We start from the raw sequence: 14835 nt of genomic DNA on the forward strand, positions 1-14835 counted from the left end.
AAACAACTGATTTCTAGTGCCCAATTCTGCATTCGATCGTTTCTATATGCAGATCCTAGCGGAGTCTCAAGAATTAATATGGAAAAGTGGTAGCTATTGTCCAAACGGAAGTAGGGCCCGTCTGTGTTTCATATATATATCAAATGCCTGAGGAGAAGAAGAAGAAGAAACGGCAGAGCAAATTACACCATTTAAACAATGTTACATTGGCAGTTCCGCCCAAATTTTTATTAACAACGTTACACAGCCAGTCCCGTCCAAATTTTTATTAACAGTGTTACACCGACAGTCCCATCCAAACGTTTATTAGCAAAAATTACTAAACCTCATTATTCTGTATCTGAATAATATTAAATTCCGAGTCAAACAGCACAGCTGATTTATTGTTCCATTGTCACAATACAGAGCGGTGTTACAGATTCTTTAGTGTTTTTATACCTAACAATTACATAGTTACAAAGAAAACAAATGGTAAACAGTTTTTCTCTCCCCATGTTATCGCTCACAAGTAGCAATCACCTTACCCTCGAACTTCTGGAAGCTTTAGGATCTAAGTACGTCTTCAGTTTTCTGAGATAAAAGGACGGAGATTCCTTAGCCATCACTTTTTCCTTCAAAGAAAAATAATACTTCAGGTATTTATATTTATAGTCACATCAAATCTGTTGGCTAATACGTAAAGAGACTTGAGCGATTTTAACATTTCTAACGATCACCAAAAATAAATGTGCGAACACTAACATTTACAACATTGATCAGGGAAATACGGTAGAACTCAAAAATAAGTAATACATTAACCCTTAAAGCAGGATTAAAATTACGAAAACTATGATAATTTAGGGATATCATACATTTCCTCTAAGAAGTTGTTGAAAGAAAAAACAATTATAAAAAATTGTCATTCATGATATTTTGTCAAAGCAGTGAATTATTAGTACTCATACCAATGAAAACTAAAAACAAAAAATTAGCAAATTTTCAAACAAAATAAAAACTGGAACAGACGAGCAAAAAGGAACTGACCAGTTTTCTTTCATGACATTCAAGTTCATACTTGAAAAAAAGTGAATGACGAACAAATGTAAATAAAAATAAATATAAAATTAAAAAGACAACTTGCGTAAAAATTCAAAAACAATAATTAAAGATGAAACATTCAGGCTCTGAAACACATTTATAACGTCAGTTTCTCAACATTTCAGTACCAGTATCATTCAGTTCGCTACTTTCTCGAATTCTGTCTTGAAGTTTTCATGAACTGTTCACTGCGTGATCAAATATAAAAAATACAAGGTGGGTAATACTTTACAAGAAGTTTTTTGTTTTACTACAAGTGAGTGCTTTATTGTTTTGTCCCTATAAAGTAAAAAATTAAATACGCATTTTATAAGACTGACATTCGTAAAACGTAGATGTGGTCTTCATAAAATTAAGAACTGGATCCATAAAATACTTTCCTTTGAAGTACGGGGGTATGATGTATTTCCCAACACGATTAGGCCTAGCTCTTTCTTCTGTGGTCCTCGTCTGAAAGTGGCCCAGTAAAGGAAAGAAGGAACTGAAAACCCCTGCTTTAGTGTTAATGTGTTAAATCAACTATATTACTGTAACATTTTTTTAGATCTTACATTCATTGGCACTATTTGGTTACTATGTTTAAAAGTATCTATTACTATTGTTGGCAAAAATGCTGCCCCTACAAGAGGCTGTTGTATTTACAACTCGTTGAAAAAAACAACAGAAAGATGTGAACATTTTGTGTGTGTGTGTCTGTGTGTGTGTGCGTGCGTGTGTACACTACACGGCCAAAAGTATGTGGACACCCCTTCTAATTAGTGGGTTCGGCTATTTCAGCTACACCCATTGCTAACAGGTGCATAAAATCAAGCATAAAGCCATTCAATCTCCAAATACAAACATTGATAGTAGAATGGGTCGTACTGAAGAGCTCAATGACTTTCAACGTGACAATGTCATAAAATGCCACTTTTCCAACAAGTCAGTTCGTCAAATTTCTGCTATGCTGTTATTGTGAAGTGGAAACGTCTGGGAGCAACAACAGCTCAGCCACGAAGCGGTAGGCCACGCAAGCTAACAGAACGGGACCGCCGAGCATTGAAGCGCGTAAAAATCGTCTGTCCACAGTTGCAACACTCAATGAAGAGTTCCAAACTGCCTCGCGAAGCAATGTCAGCACAAGAACTGTTCGTCAGGAGCTTCATGAAATGGGTTTCCATGCCCGAGTACAAAAGCTTAAGGTCACCATGTGCAATGCCAAGAGTAGGCTACAGTAATTTTACTGTACAAACTGTAATGTTCGTATATGGTAACACTGATACCCTTTATTGAAAAAAATATTTTTAAAATTCCAGTTTTTCAGTACTACATTTATGAAATTACATCAATTAAGATATAATGAGTGCTTCTATTTCAAATTGTTCTATTATAAAGATATGGTTATTGCACATACCATAGTTATTTTTCTAGCTGTGTGAATATTTTATGGCTTTTTTATTTTGGAGCCATTCAATAGATGGCGATAAAGTTTTCGTTACATACATAGATACTGACATATACTATTTTATTATAAATATTATTTTGCATTGTTAAGGTAGTACACGGATGTAGGGCTGACCTAAACTTCTTATGCTGGATGAACGTCGTGATATATTATTGGATTTAAGGACTAAAACATCGCTAACAGAAAAAGTGTCAGTGTTGAAACAATGAATTCATCACAAGTACGAAAGTATACGCAAACGTTACACTTAATTAAGTACACCCATTACTAAGCTGAGTTTTAGTTCTATATTGGAAACTTGTTTTGATCAAAAATTAATATTATTTATTCTAAGACACATTTTAAAGCTTACTTAGTATTGAAAAAAAGCAAATTAATATTATTTATTCTAAGACACATTTTAAAGCTTACTTAGTATTGAAAAAAAGCATTAAAATATTTTATAAATCAATTGCGCGCGCATGTTTATTATCACAGAGTATTCCATGCACGTAAACACCTAGCATACAGCACATTATTGTTCCGTGGAATTTTTAAAATATATTTTTGAAATTTCCCATACGGTTATTATCACAAAGTTTGTCTTGTACCCTTGACAACGAATAAGTACATTCGCTTAACAAAGTAACCAATTTACCTGATCACAAATCATGTCCCACTTCTTTTCATCATCATACTGTTTCAGAAGCTTAGCCTTATCTGGAGGAAGATCCATGGATGCCTGTGGAATACAATAAATAAAATATATTAGATCACAACAGGTAGTGGACTTAGACACACTTGGCTGCTTTAAGAATACTAAAATGTTCTTAGTGAAGTTAATTCATACTATTCAGAAGGCCCGGCATGGCCTAGCGCGTAAGGCGTGCGACTCGTAATCCGAGGGTCGCGGGTTCGCGCCCGCGTCGCGCTAAACATGCTCGTCCTCCCTCCCTCAATCACACTATTCGTTGGTAAAAGAGTAGCCCAAGAGTTGGCGGTGGGTGGTGATGACTAGCTGCCTTCCCTCTAGTCTTACACTGCTAAATTAGGGACGGCTAGCACAGATAGCCCTCGAGTAGCTTTGTGCGAAATTCCCAAACAAACAAACAAAAAATACTATTCAGAAACGGAAGCGTGCGCCATTTTCAAATAAATCACCTTAATTCTTGTGTACCAAGTGATATAGCGAAAATAACTGTTTTGATTACACTAGATCGTCAAACAAATTAGCCACTACTACTGATTTCGAAAAAAACAAAGAAATGTTTAATTCAAACAATGATATATAATATTTAAATTATTTTCACAGAAATAGCCATTATTTCTTTGTTTCAAAACTGACAGCGCTTGTATCAAATTGTCGTAAAATCATCAATGACGAAATTTCTACAATGTACATAGATCATCACGATAACACTGAATTAAGCAGGATTTAAGACGACTTAAAACTGCGCATAGAAAATACCTTCCGTAAACTATACTTCATTGTACAGATCGCTTTCGCATAGACAAGCAGAACAGAGAAGCCAGCCAGGCAAAACGTTATTTAAACAAACGCAAAAAGTTAAAATTAAACCCTTTTTTAAAGCAATAACCAAAGTTTATTTGAGATTGATCTGCGTTCTCATTTCACTTGAAATGTTCCAATGCTCTAACGTATCTCCCAGGAATGAAACATTTCAAATAAAAATTAATGTTGCGTAAACTGGAAAAAAAGAATTTTTTTATTGAAGTTATTAATTGTTTTACGCAAGTGTCCAAGAAAAATTTTATCAGGTAAAACGCTCTTTTTAAAAGTTAGTTCTAGCAAACGTTCCGGTTTGTTTTTGTATTCAATGTTCTATTAAAAAAAAAAAAAAAGAAAGAAAAAAAAAGTAAATGTACAATAAATCGTGGAATAAAGTGTTTTGACTTTAAAGCTCTTCAGTAAAACAAATAATAAACATTACCATAAGAAAGTATGACATAAAACTAATGTACTGAATAATGGTAACTGAAATTTTATCTTTCTGGTTACTTCTCTGACCTTATCACGATTATATTCTTACTACTATTGACTTATATTATCACGGTATCAACTTGTTATTGACATTTCACCTTAGTACAGTGCAACAGGTTCACGTAAAGAACGACAGCATTATAATGGTACAACCAATCCTATTGTTCGTTAGTAAAAGAGTAGCCTAAGAGATGGCAGTGGGTGATAATGATTAGTTGCTTTCCCTCTGCTAAATTAGGGGCTGCTAGAGCAGATAGCCATCGTATAGTTTTGCGTGAAATTAAAAAAATAAACAATTCTTGTCGACCTCCAAAGTCAGCTGACTAATAAAGCAATCAAAACTACTTAAAATATGAAACATAATGGGTTAGAGATCACCACGAAATGAAACTACAATAACCTATTTCATGCTCCAGTTGGATCGGTTTCATAGAAATACTTTAAAAAAAAACAAAAAAAAACGTAAACTGTCGTCAGCCAGTTCATGAAGTGCCGTTACGAACATCTGCTCGAGATAAATTATTTCCTGAATTACTATCTTATATGACGAGAGGCTGAGAAGTTTTTGATGTTTCATCCTCCTCCACACAAGACAGAGTTTACTGCGAACTTACACGTATGCTTTCAGTTAACTCCACCCCACACACACACACACACCTCCATCCGTAAACAATTACGTAATTTTTAACAACCATTCGAAAATACACTTTAACAAGGATGCAATTTATAAAACTTGAAGAATCTGAAAAACCGTTACCTGTCAAACTTCGGGGTGACGATTCCTCATTTGATGCGAAACTACAATAAAGATACTATTACGTAAATAAAATATAGAGGAACAACTGAATGCCATTTCTTAGACGGAAGATTCTATATCTTATGTAATAGTGCCTTCACTAAAGTTTGATAATATTGTCTTATTCTTAGGAAGGTAGTGGCCTTAAAGCAAAAACAAAATTCGTTAAGCCACTGTCAAGTGTTATTCAGTTTCATGCAGGTAAGAAGACGTTACGTTGAATTATAATAAATTTTATTTTATATTACACAATTTATTCATTTATTTCTGATCTATGAACCATCATTTTTCTCAACGCTTGATATTAATGGCTTTAATCTACAGTTTTACAGTAGTGGTAGTAAAATATAATCATTCGTTTTCAATTATTTTTCATGTTACAAACAACAGATTGTTGTTGTGAACCACAAAGAAATCACTATTTGCCAAAACCATGATCTCGATCATCTGGAAAGATGCTAAGGCCTTTAGCTGCATCTTGACATTTAAAAACTGCTTGTTACTTATTTTCTTTTAACTTAAGGTACCAGAAGTACTAAATATTCGTAGAAGGCATAATGTTCGTATGAACAGTACGTATTGTTAACTAATGTGCGCATTATCCAGTTTGTATTTTATTTTACGAAATGTACAGTTTTACATTATTATAAACAGGTGTCGCTACTCAATAGAACTAATGATTGGCTACAATACTTTGCAATAAATTAGAAGAAAGAAGGTGAAATACAGCACAGGGTGAGACCTAACGAATAACAGAGCCAACTGAAAAACGGTCGCTGCCAAAGGGAAAATCCAATACGTTATGATCGAACTGAAGTTTATACAAAATTGTTCACAACAAAGTGTTTCGGTTTTATTACACGACTGTCTTTCTGGTTATCAAAAGGTAAAGTTCCAAACGTTTCATATTTAAAAGGGTATAACTGGATTTAATGCATTTGTTACAGGCACCTACAATAACTGCAAAACCTTTATCTAAGTTATCTTTATGTGTCTAAGTAAAAACTTCCAGTGAACACACTTTCCACAGAAGGGTTCATAAGTTAAAGTATTCTACACAACTGAAGCTAAACTGAAAAGGTTAACAACAGCAAAATAATACTCATAGTATGATCTACAGGCCTGTAGATATTGTGACATCATGTACTCGTTCTAGTTCTTAATAACTGAGGTCTCATACGAGGGCTGTTCAAAAAATACGCGGACTCTTTGAATTGCGCGGCTCCAGTTGGTTCCAGGGGAATCCGCTTGGTGTCGCTAGGTTCGCACAGATCAGCTGATTACGACGCTATTTCCCGATTGCACATATCTTCATTTGTGTATTAGCTACGCGGTTTTAAGTGAAGTGCGATTTTTTCGTTTGGCGGATTTCAGAATGAATGACCTGAAGGAGCAACGACTTGCTGTGAAATTTTGTGTTAAACTTGGAAAATCTGCGACTGAAACTTTTGCTATGCTTAACACGGCTTACGGTGATGTTGCTATGAAGCGTACGGCATGTTTCAAGTGGCATGAACGTTTTGAGGATGGTCGACAGTCCACTGAAGATTATGAACGTCCTGGGCGTTCTTCCACGACAACTGACGACCCACACGTCGACAAAATTAACACCCTGGTGCGGGCAAATCGACGTCTGACTGTCAGGGAGCTTGCTGAAGAGTGTGGGATATCAGTTGGATCTTGTTACGAGATTTTGACCGAAAAATTGAAGATGCACCGCGTTGCTGCGAAATTCAGCCCTCAGAACTCGTGAGTTTTTGGCCAAACACTCGATCACTGTTCTTCCCCACCACCCCTACTCACCTGACCTTGCTCCTTGCGATTTTTTCTTGTTCCCCAAACTCAAAAAAACCCTTGAAAGGAAAAAGATTTGAGACGATTCCCGAGATTAAGGCAAATGCGTCGAAGGAGCTGGAGGACATTACAAAAGAAGCGTACCAGGACTGTTTCAACAAGTGGAAACACCGTTGGGATAAGTGTGTGCGTTGGGGAGGAGAGTACTTTGAAGGGGTCCCAGTCCTGTAACTTCTAAATAAAGTACACTTTGTTTTATGACGTCAGTCCGCGTATTTTTTGAACAGACCTCGTATAAAAAGAACACAACATAAGAAGCAAGTATCCGATTAGTAACCTTAAGAAATACAGCAACTTTTGCATAATACAGAAGTTGATAGTACATCATCAAAGCAAGGGACATGTATATACAAATGTACTGACGGGTGTAAGTGATGACAATCAGTTTTGCTCCAAGTCTCTTACCATCTTAAGTGATCATAACATAATTACTTCTTTAAATGCCTCGCAATAAAATACGGCCACCAACACAGAGAGTGATTAACACTCTTGCCAAGATGAGGAAATTTGAAATTGCTCAGTCAATCAAACGTTGACCCACAATCACGTAAAAGACCCGTTTTGGTAATACTGAGCACATCTTAAAACTGAACTCAATGTAAAGGAAACTGAGGTGGAGTTGGTTACATATATGTTGTGTGTGTTGAAATATACGAGGGTGTGTCGGTAATGCGAAATTAATACATTTTGGACTAGTGTAGTGAAGGTTTTTTTGTTGTTGTTTTATCACAGGAAAATAACGAAAAAATACTAATCCAACAATAACATTCAAACTTCACTTTCTACATGTTTTAGGTGTTCTGTAGAACAAATAATTTTATCCTTCATACGGACAAACTTCAGACTGTTCTGCATTACGAGTTCTCTGTGTAGTGATGAAACAATTCTCACTTTTCCATTCATCAATGCATGCCATCTTTTAAAATTGATATTCATAAAACAATAGGCATGCAATTTTGTTTTTCAATTAATCGAATGAAAAGGTTTTTATCACGTTCCTGAACCATTCTATTTTGCTACATTTTCAGCCTAAACCTACTGTAATTCAATCATATAAAGACCTGCTAAAATATCTGTTTATCGCATGTGGCTAGGAATGGAATATTTGATACAATAACGTCCTAATCAATATCGTGCAAGGTCACATTTTGTTTTCGCTTAGAGAAAGGTCAAAGTACATGAAAACATCTTTCATCAATATGCAATTGCCCTTGTCCTAAAACCAAGCAAAACTTTCAACAGCTTGTTTAGTTTAAGAAGATATATTATCGCACAAATGTATTTTAGTTTCAATATTCAACTTAGTATGCCTTACAGTGTTGAATACGCATTTATTAATCAGTTTTTAGTAGAAAGTGTTTTTTGTTTGTCTTAAAATTCCCGATGCCAGTGCCATTTACAAAATACAAAAGCTGAGTATGATTTGAAGACCCATTCGAAATATACAGAAAGCCTGTATTGGAGAAGAGAGAAGTCAGCTACTGTGACTTTTACAAGAGTTAATAGCTTCCGAGGCAACAGGATGCAGATCATGAACCATATAATTCGCAGTCCGAGCAATTAAAAACAAAGCCACACCAGGTCTATTACCCGGAAGGTAACGTGTAAACATTACCGGTTGTTAAGTAGGAAAAGCAACACTTATTTTTGGAACAGAAATAAGGCTAAGATTTGGTACAACTATAAATGAGCTTGGGATACTATTTCATGCTTATCTTGTCTTGGGATTTTTAATAATGTGTGGACTTATGAAATATGTAAAATCGAAATTACAAAAGGAGTGCTTAATTAGCAGTGCACTGAAGCGAAGTAAGTTACAGAAACAAACAACTTTATAAAATCCAACTTATTTAATATTTAATTTTATCGCTGTAATCCCTCTAAAATTCAAAGTTAATTCAAACTTGTTTGCGCATCAAAGTGTCTCTCGTTCTCAAATATACATCTGACTACGACCGGACGCAACGCCATCATCCTAATTTTTTTGTGTTTAAATGTATCATCACCGATTATACACTTCAGCTACGTTTATTTGAAAATGTCTTGGAGACATGAAATCCTGCAACGTTCTCATCCGGCAACTTCCTGTGGTTTAATTAACCGAGTCAAGTTCCGATAAAAGTACTTGCTATCTTTACCACGTGGGTTTAAACAAACATTCGTACGAGTGTATGTATTCGAAACACTTGTTACGAAAGGTAATTCAAACGTGGTAATGTCATCACGTGACATTCTCAACACACGATCTTCTAAGGGTGATTAAGCAAACGCTGTTATCAACGTCAAGAAAAAAGTAATAACGGTTTATAATAGCCCTCTGTTGGTACTGTTATTTTATAGCCTATAACCCACTTATTTCAACGAATGTATTAAAAACATGTCATGCAAAGTAACGCAGTTCTGGTTTGTTAGACACACACGCGGGCCTACTTCACATTAATTAATTACTTTTTCTGTTTTAACTTTAACTTAATTAACCTGAAAAAAAATTATCTATAAAATATTTGCACACTAATTTTAATCGGAAATTTCGGCGTTGTAACAAGTAATTACACATTACGATAACTTATAGATCACAATGGACTAGAAATTTCAAAATGATAATGCGACGTAAGTAGCCGGATGAAACAATTTCATTTTAAAAACATTCATTTTTTTAAATATTTAAAGAAAAAAATACGTGTACTGGCCATTTTTCGTTGTCTTCCTTTCCATTCATCTGCTGACGTGCAGAATTTTTATGTATATATTTTATGGAGTCTACTAACAACTATTACATAAACGGTTTGTTACCCAGTGGCACAGCTGTATGCCTTAGGACTCGCAACGCCAGAAACCCTGTTTCGATACTCGTGGTCGGCAGAACACAGAGAGCCCATTATATAGCTTTGTGCTTAATTACGAACACAAACGTTTATAAATTTTAGTTCATTATACAACCTACAAGTAAACTAAAAACTTCCTTACACGGTCTAATCATATTCTACAGACCATCAGCACTTTATTTAAAAGCGATTTTGAAATCTCACCAAGTCGTTACAGATGATGTTGTCACGTCCGATTATGTTGCTCTATCCGAAGACTGTGCATTATGACAATAGTGCATAATCTCCATTAGAAATTGGCTCCACTAAAAGGCTGGTATTCCCAAAGCATACTATTCTTCCGAGGTAGTTCGAAATTTATTTGTAATACGAGAACGACGGATTCCTAGCGCATATTTCAACAACATAATCGTACAGAAATCCATAAACGGCTTTACCGGTATGTGTTCGAGTGGTACATCATGAATATAGGTTTCATTTCATTCCTCAGCTGCTTGAAGTATGATTGCTAAAGTATGACCTCGTTTTCACATGAAATCCTTCTTGATTACAGTTTGGGGCACGTGGACGGCGTTTACTACTGACCTGCGAGTTCATAGATTCTTACCTTTTAAAAGATGCTACACTTTGTTTATCCCAGCTGAAATACGGGTTGTTGGGATGTCCTACTTCCACAAGCTGATCTGTATTTCTTTATTTTCTAATGCCATTAGAGCCATTTTGGATATTCTAAATTTCCGATCTTAACACATCTTTATGATCTAAGTGTACGAACCTTTGTTACCCTGAAGATGACCTAAGAAGGTCGAAACGTTGTTCTCTACTTTATTTTAATAAAAGTTTTAATAACCATACCAGCCGTCTTGAGATACAAGTCTATGAACGCTTTGCGTCCGAAAGAGCTGTTACAGTTCATTCCTAAGTGTTCAATTTTCAGAAGCACCACACTGCCTAAGCAACGTTAAAAATGTTAATATTTAGTTCTCATACATTCTCTCTCTCTCTCTCTCTTGTGAAGACTTATAATATGAGGCAGACTGCAGATAAACTGAAAGAGTTCAAGAATTGATATGGTTAATGAACGGATTAAGGAAGGAGTTAATTGTTCGAATAAATAGCCAATTTTTAGATATATAGTCCCTCAGGGCAGCGGAGATCTTTAAATCCTATGCCAAAGGTTAGTGTAGAGGTATATTAGTTTGGAATAACTTTTAAAAATACCGAAACAAAAATAAATTAAACAAAAAACGCTGCACTAATTGGAAAGATCCCAGGGTACAAGCTATAATGTGGGATTATAAAATATGCCCTAGATTTTGGAGGTGACTGAAAAGTAGGATCCACATCCCAGTGGGGATACACCATCTATCAGTCTTAATCTCCATTCGCCAGTCTCACAAACGAAATAAAAATAGCAGCAGTAGATATAGAAACTAGAAGAATGAGATACGGGTGCTCAAGCCCACAACGTTCCACATCTATATCACCGATTAAACAAAACTGATTCAACACTTTGTCGTTGAAGTTTCTTTTAACGAGATATTCTTGTAGACCTTATTCACCTTACATGTCTGATTATATTCCAAAAACAACTGGTCCACATTTTGTAATCCAACAAACTTCTTTCTGAGATAAATAATACATATTTAAAATAACTACAGAATTTTCTTAAACATTATCGAAGAATTTAACTTGTTTGAACTTATCGGATGTATGGTTTAATATAACATACAACTACTGTACGTTCTTTGGATAGTTTATATCTTGATAGAAATTTTGCCAAGCTACAAGATATAAACATCATATGAACAAGTGTCAGTTTTAAATGGGTATTCTTTTTTCATAGAATATTAGGCTTAACACTTCACTTACTCAAATCCAATAACGTTATTGGGTGGATCGTTGTATCTTGTGCATTAACCTGCATTTCTGTTTGTACTTTTTGTTACATAAATATCATTCCAAATACAATATTCTTCAGTTGAGAGGAATTACACAAAAGAAATAACCACTTTCTACTTCAAATATACTCAAACAGATAGTGCATCTTTAAAACTGTTAATACCACATAAACCTACATCTTTTTAGAAAATAGATGACTCGAATAGAAAAGAACACAATGATGAATTAATAAAAGTACAAAATCTTTATACGACATACCCTTTCCACAATTTCTCTAACAACTCTACGTTAAAGAACTATAAAAACATTTCATCAGATGAAACTTCCACAACAAAACTTCAATTCTATGTTTACAATTTTCCAACATGATACAAATTTTACATCAGGATTTTTATGTTTTCCCTAAAAATACACATTTTCATAATCATCTTAACACTTCTGTACTTAAATGTAACGGCATTTATATCAGCATTATTTGGTAGAATAACAATACATGACTAGAAGAGCGTGTATTCACACACATACAAAATTTACTTATTATATACTAGTTACAAAGCTAATAGGTTTAGAAGTCAACCTTGTTAACGTGTATTGACCTTGACCAAATATATACAACTGTAATTGTATATATATGTATGTATAACTGTGTGCATTATTTACACTATAAATAACGCTGTATTCGTATTTAACTTTTTATATTATCATAAACGACTTCTTACGGCAACTGATAATAACGCATATGATGCACTCTACATCTGCGGAAAAAAAGCCCGTTTATCTTCTTCCTCGTGACATTTATATCGAATGCCACTGTGATACAGTAGTCAAGATCCCTTACAGCTGCTAAACTCACTGAACGATATTTCATATTGGTACATGTAAATGCCCACACTGCCTGTTTAGGTGTTTCTTGGTTCTCCCGAGTCCTATATTGTGTCATTTTAATATGTCACATTGGATACTCTGAAATTTGTCTTACGATTAATGTGAGTGGATAAATAATAAAAAATATCTATTGTAACTTTAACGTTATAATGTAAATAGAAGTAAACAATAGCATATACATATATATCGGTTCCATTAAATCTGCTAGCAACAGCCATCTATCTTTATTCGCCCCTCTTAATCTTTAAGCCTCGAGCATGTGAAGGTACGTTAACAGACAAGGCGACATCATGTGGCGCCAGACGTCAACTAGCCATTCGACTCCCGAGTTGGTTAGAAGCCTCGTAAACAAGAAATGAGGCGCGTGAATAACTTCATTGAGAGTTGAAAATGGCGTGATGCGATTTAATGCTACACAGATGTGTTGCACACGCAGTGTAAGAGATCATTAATCTTTGGCCTTGAATTAACTAAAAAGTTGCGGAAATTACGCCTTCTTACACTAATCACATTCGACTGGCTATAACCCACTTTTCTGTGAGAATTCAAATGATCTCGTCTCATAACAGAAATGCGTTAAGTTGCTATGAAAAACACGCACAAATTTAAGACTTTAGTGTATATTCCAATTTAATATTTAAAAAGATACGAGCCCTTTGTCTAAATCTGTTTCATCATGTGACAACTTCACATACGTTCGAATAACAGTTTAGGAGAAATTATTAGTGTAGACAGTTGAGATATCGACAATAGCTATCTGTAGACGGATTTCGATCTCTGTGCTGAATACTTCTTCAAGTAACCCTAGTTAGAAAGTGAAAAGGAAGTGAGTGATTTAGAAAATTACGCTGTTTTTTTATTTTTATATCTTTACATGCAAGAACATTCTTTGCTAAAACCTTCTATTTAAGCACAGTAGGGCTGTCGATACAACAGAAACGGAATCCAAGTGAAAAAAAAATTACCAAACAATTAAAATGGCTAACCTTTATAAAAACTGAATTACTGATACAACAGTTGGCTTACAAAACTTAAGAACGTTCTTTAAAACCTCATATTTATCTACAACAGTTAAAAAACTGTATATAAAATTACCAAAATATCCGCAAACTAAAGTACATTTATTAACAAAAATTAGTAATGTTGTGACAAATACTATGGACATCTGTTTCAATTAGCGTGTGAAGCTCATATTTAGTCGTATTCAGGGCTTTAAATGCTCAGTATAAAGAAGCCATAAAAATACACAAACGATGCCCTGATGCTTAAACGAAATGAGTTAATTAAACAACCAAATCAGAAACCCCTTTATCACACTGTAGCTCTTCTTCCAGTCTGGAATTACAAAGTAACCTGCAGCACCCCACAATCCCCGACCGACACTTCCGGGCTACTTTAATGACCTCTAGGGTTAGGGTATAGGTATTCCTAATTTTGAACTATATTAGAAAGAGGACAGTCAGCCAGTAACATCCACTGCCTTTGTCTGGCTCTTAGAACTGAATCACAAGATTGACTATCATTTTTATATGCGTCCGTAGCCAAAACTACAGGCCGTGCGTGCGTTCAGCGATATTGTATCTCGATTCTCGAGCCTTGGTATCATTTGATCTGCAGTTGGGACACGCAAGCTAGAAGATCATACCAGTCGGTTACAGTGCTACGTAACATTGTATCTCTTACTGTTTTACTCTTGAAATGTTGTGCTTTCCTCTTTACTAAAAACCGTATATTTAAGGAAGTATTTATAACAAGATAAGAAAAATAAACAACACTATTTTTAGTGTTTATAACAACAAAACGAAAAGTACATAAAAAATCTGAACTGACCAATAAACCTGAATATCGACAACCGTAACGAAAGTTCGTCAACATATAGAGAGATACTTGAAAATAAATGTCACGTGCCCTCTGTAGACTAGAAACTAAATGATAAAATATTAAAACGAGAAAACATTATGTGAATGTAAAGCTTGGAGACAACTTGAATGGTAGTGAAGTAAACTTATTTCAAATGTGTTTCTTTCATTATCCATTCAAGCCGTTTCCAAACTATTTTCTAAAAAAGTGG

The 14835-nt window shown here is 34.8% G+C and overlaps 1 protein-coding gene across 3 annotated transcripts in view; it reads right to left on the reverse strand.

The window, feature by feature from the left end:
* Window positions 1-14835, reverse strand: part of LOC143246207 (formin-like protein) — a 125754-nt gene that overhangs the window by 58293 nt on the left and 52626 nt on the right. For all 3 annotated transcript variants that reach the window (XM_076492460.1, XM_076492462.1, XM_076492461.1), the window contains exons 2-3: window positions 3159-3242; window positions 525-611 (exon numbers count right to left, since the gene is read on the reverse strand). In XM_076492460.1, the coding sequence (XP_076348575.1) occupies window positions 525-611; window positions 3159-3242 (171 nt within the window). The remainder of the gene's footprint in view (window positions 1-524; window positions 612-3158; window positions 3243-14835) is intronic.

The sequence above is a fragment of the Tachypleus tridentatus genome, chromosome 3 (genome assembly GCF_004210375.1).
Source record: "Tachypleus tridentatus isolate NWPU-2018 chromosome 3, ASM421037v1, whole genome shotgun sequence".
NCBI lineage: Eukaryota > Metazoa > Arthropoda > Merostomata > Xiphosura > Limulidae > Tachypleus > Tachypleus tridentatus.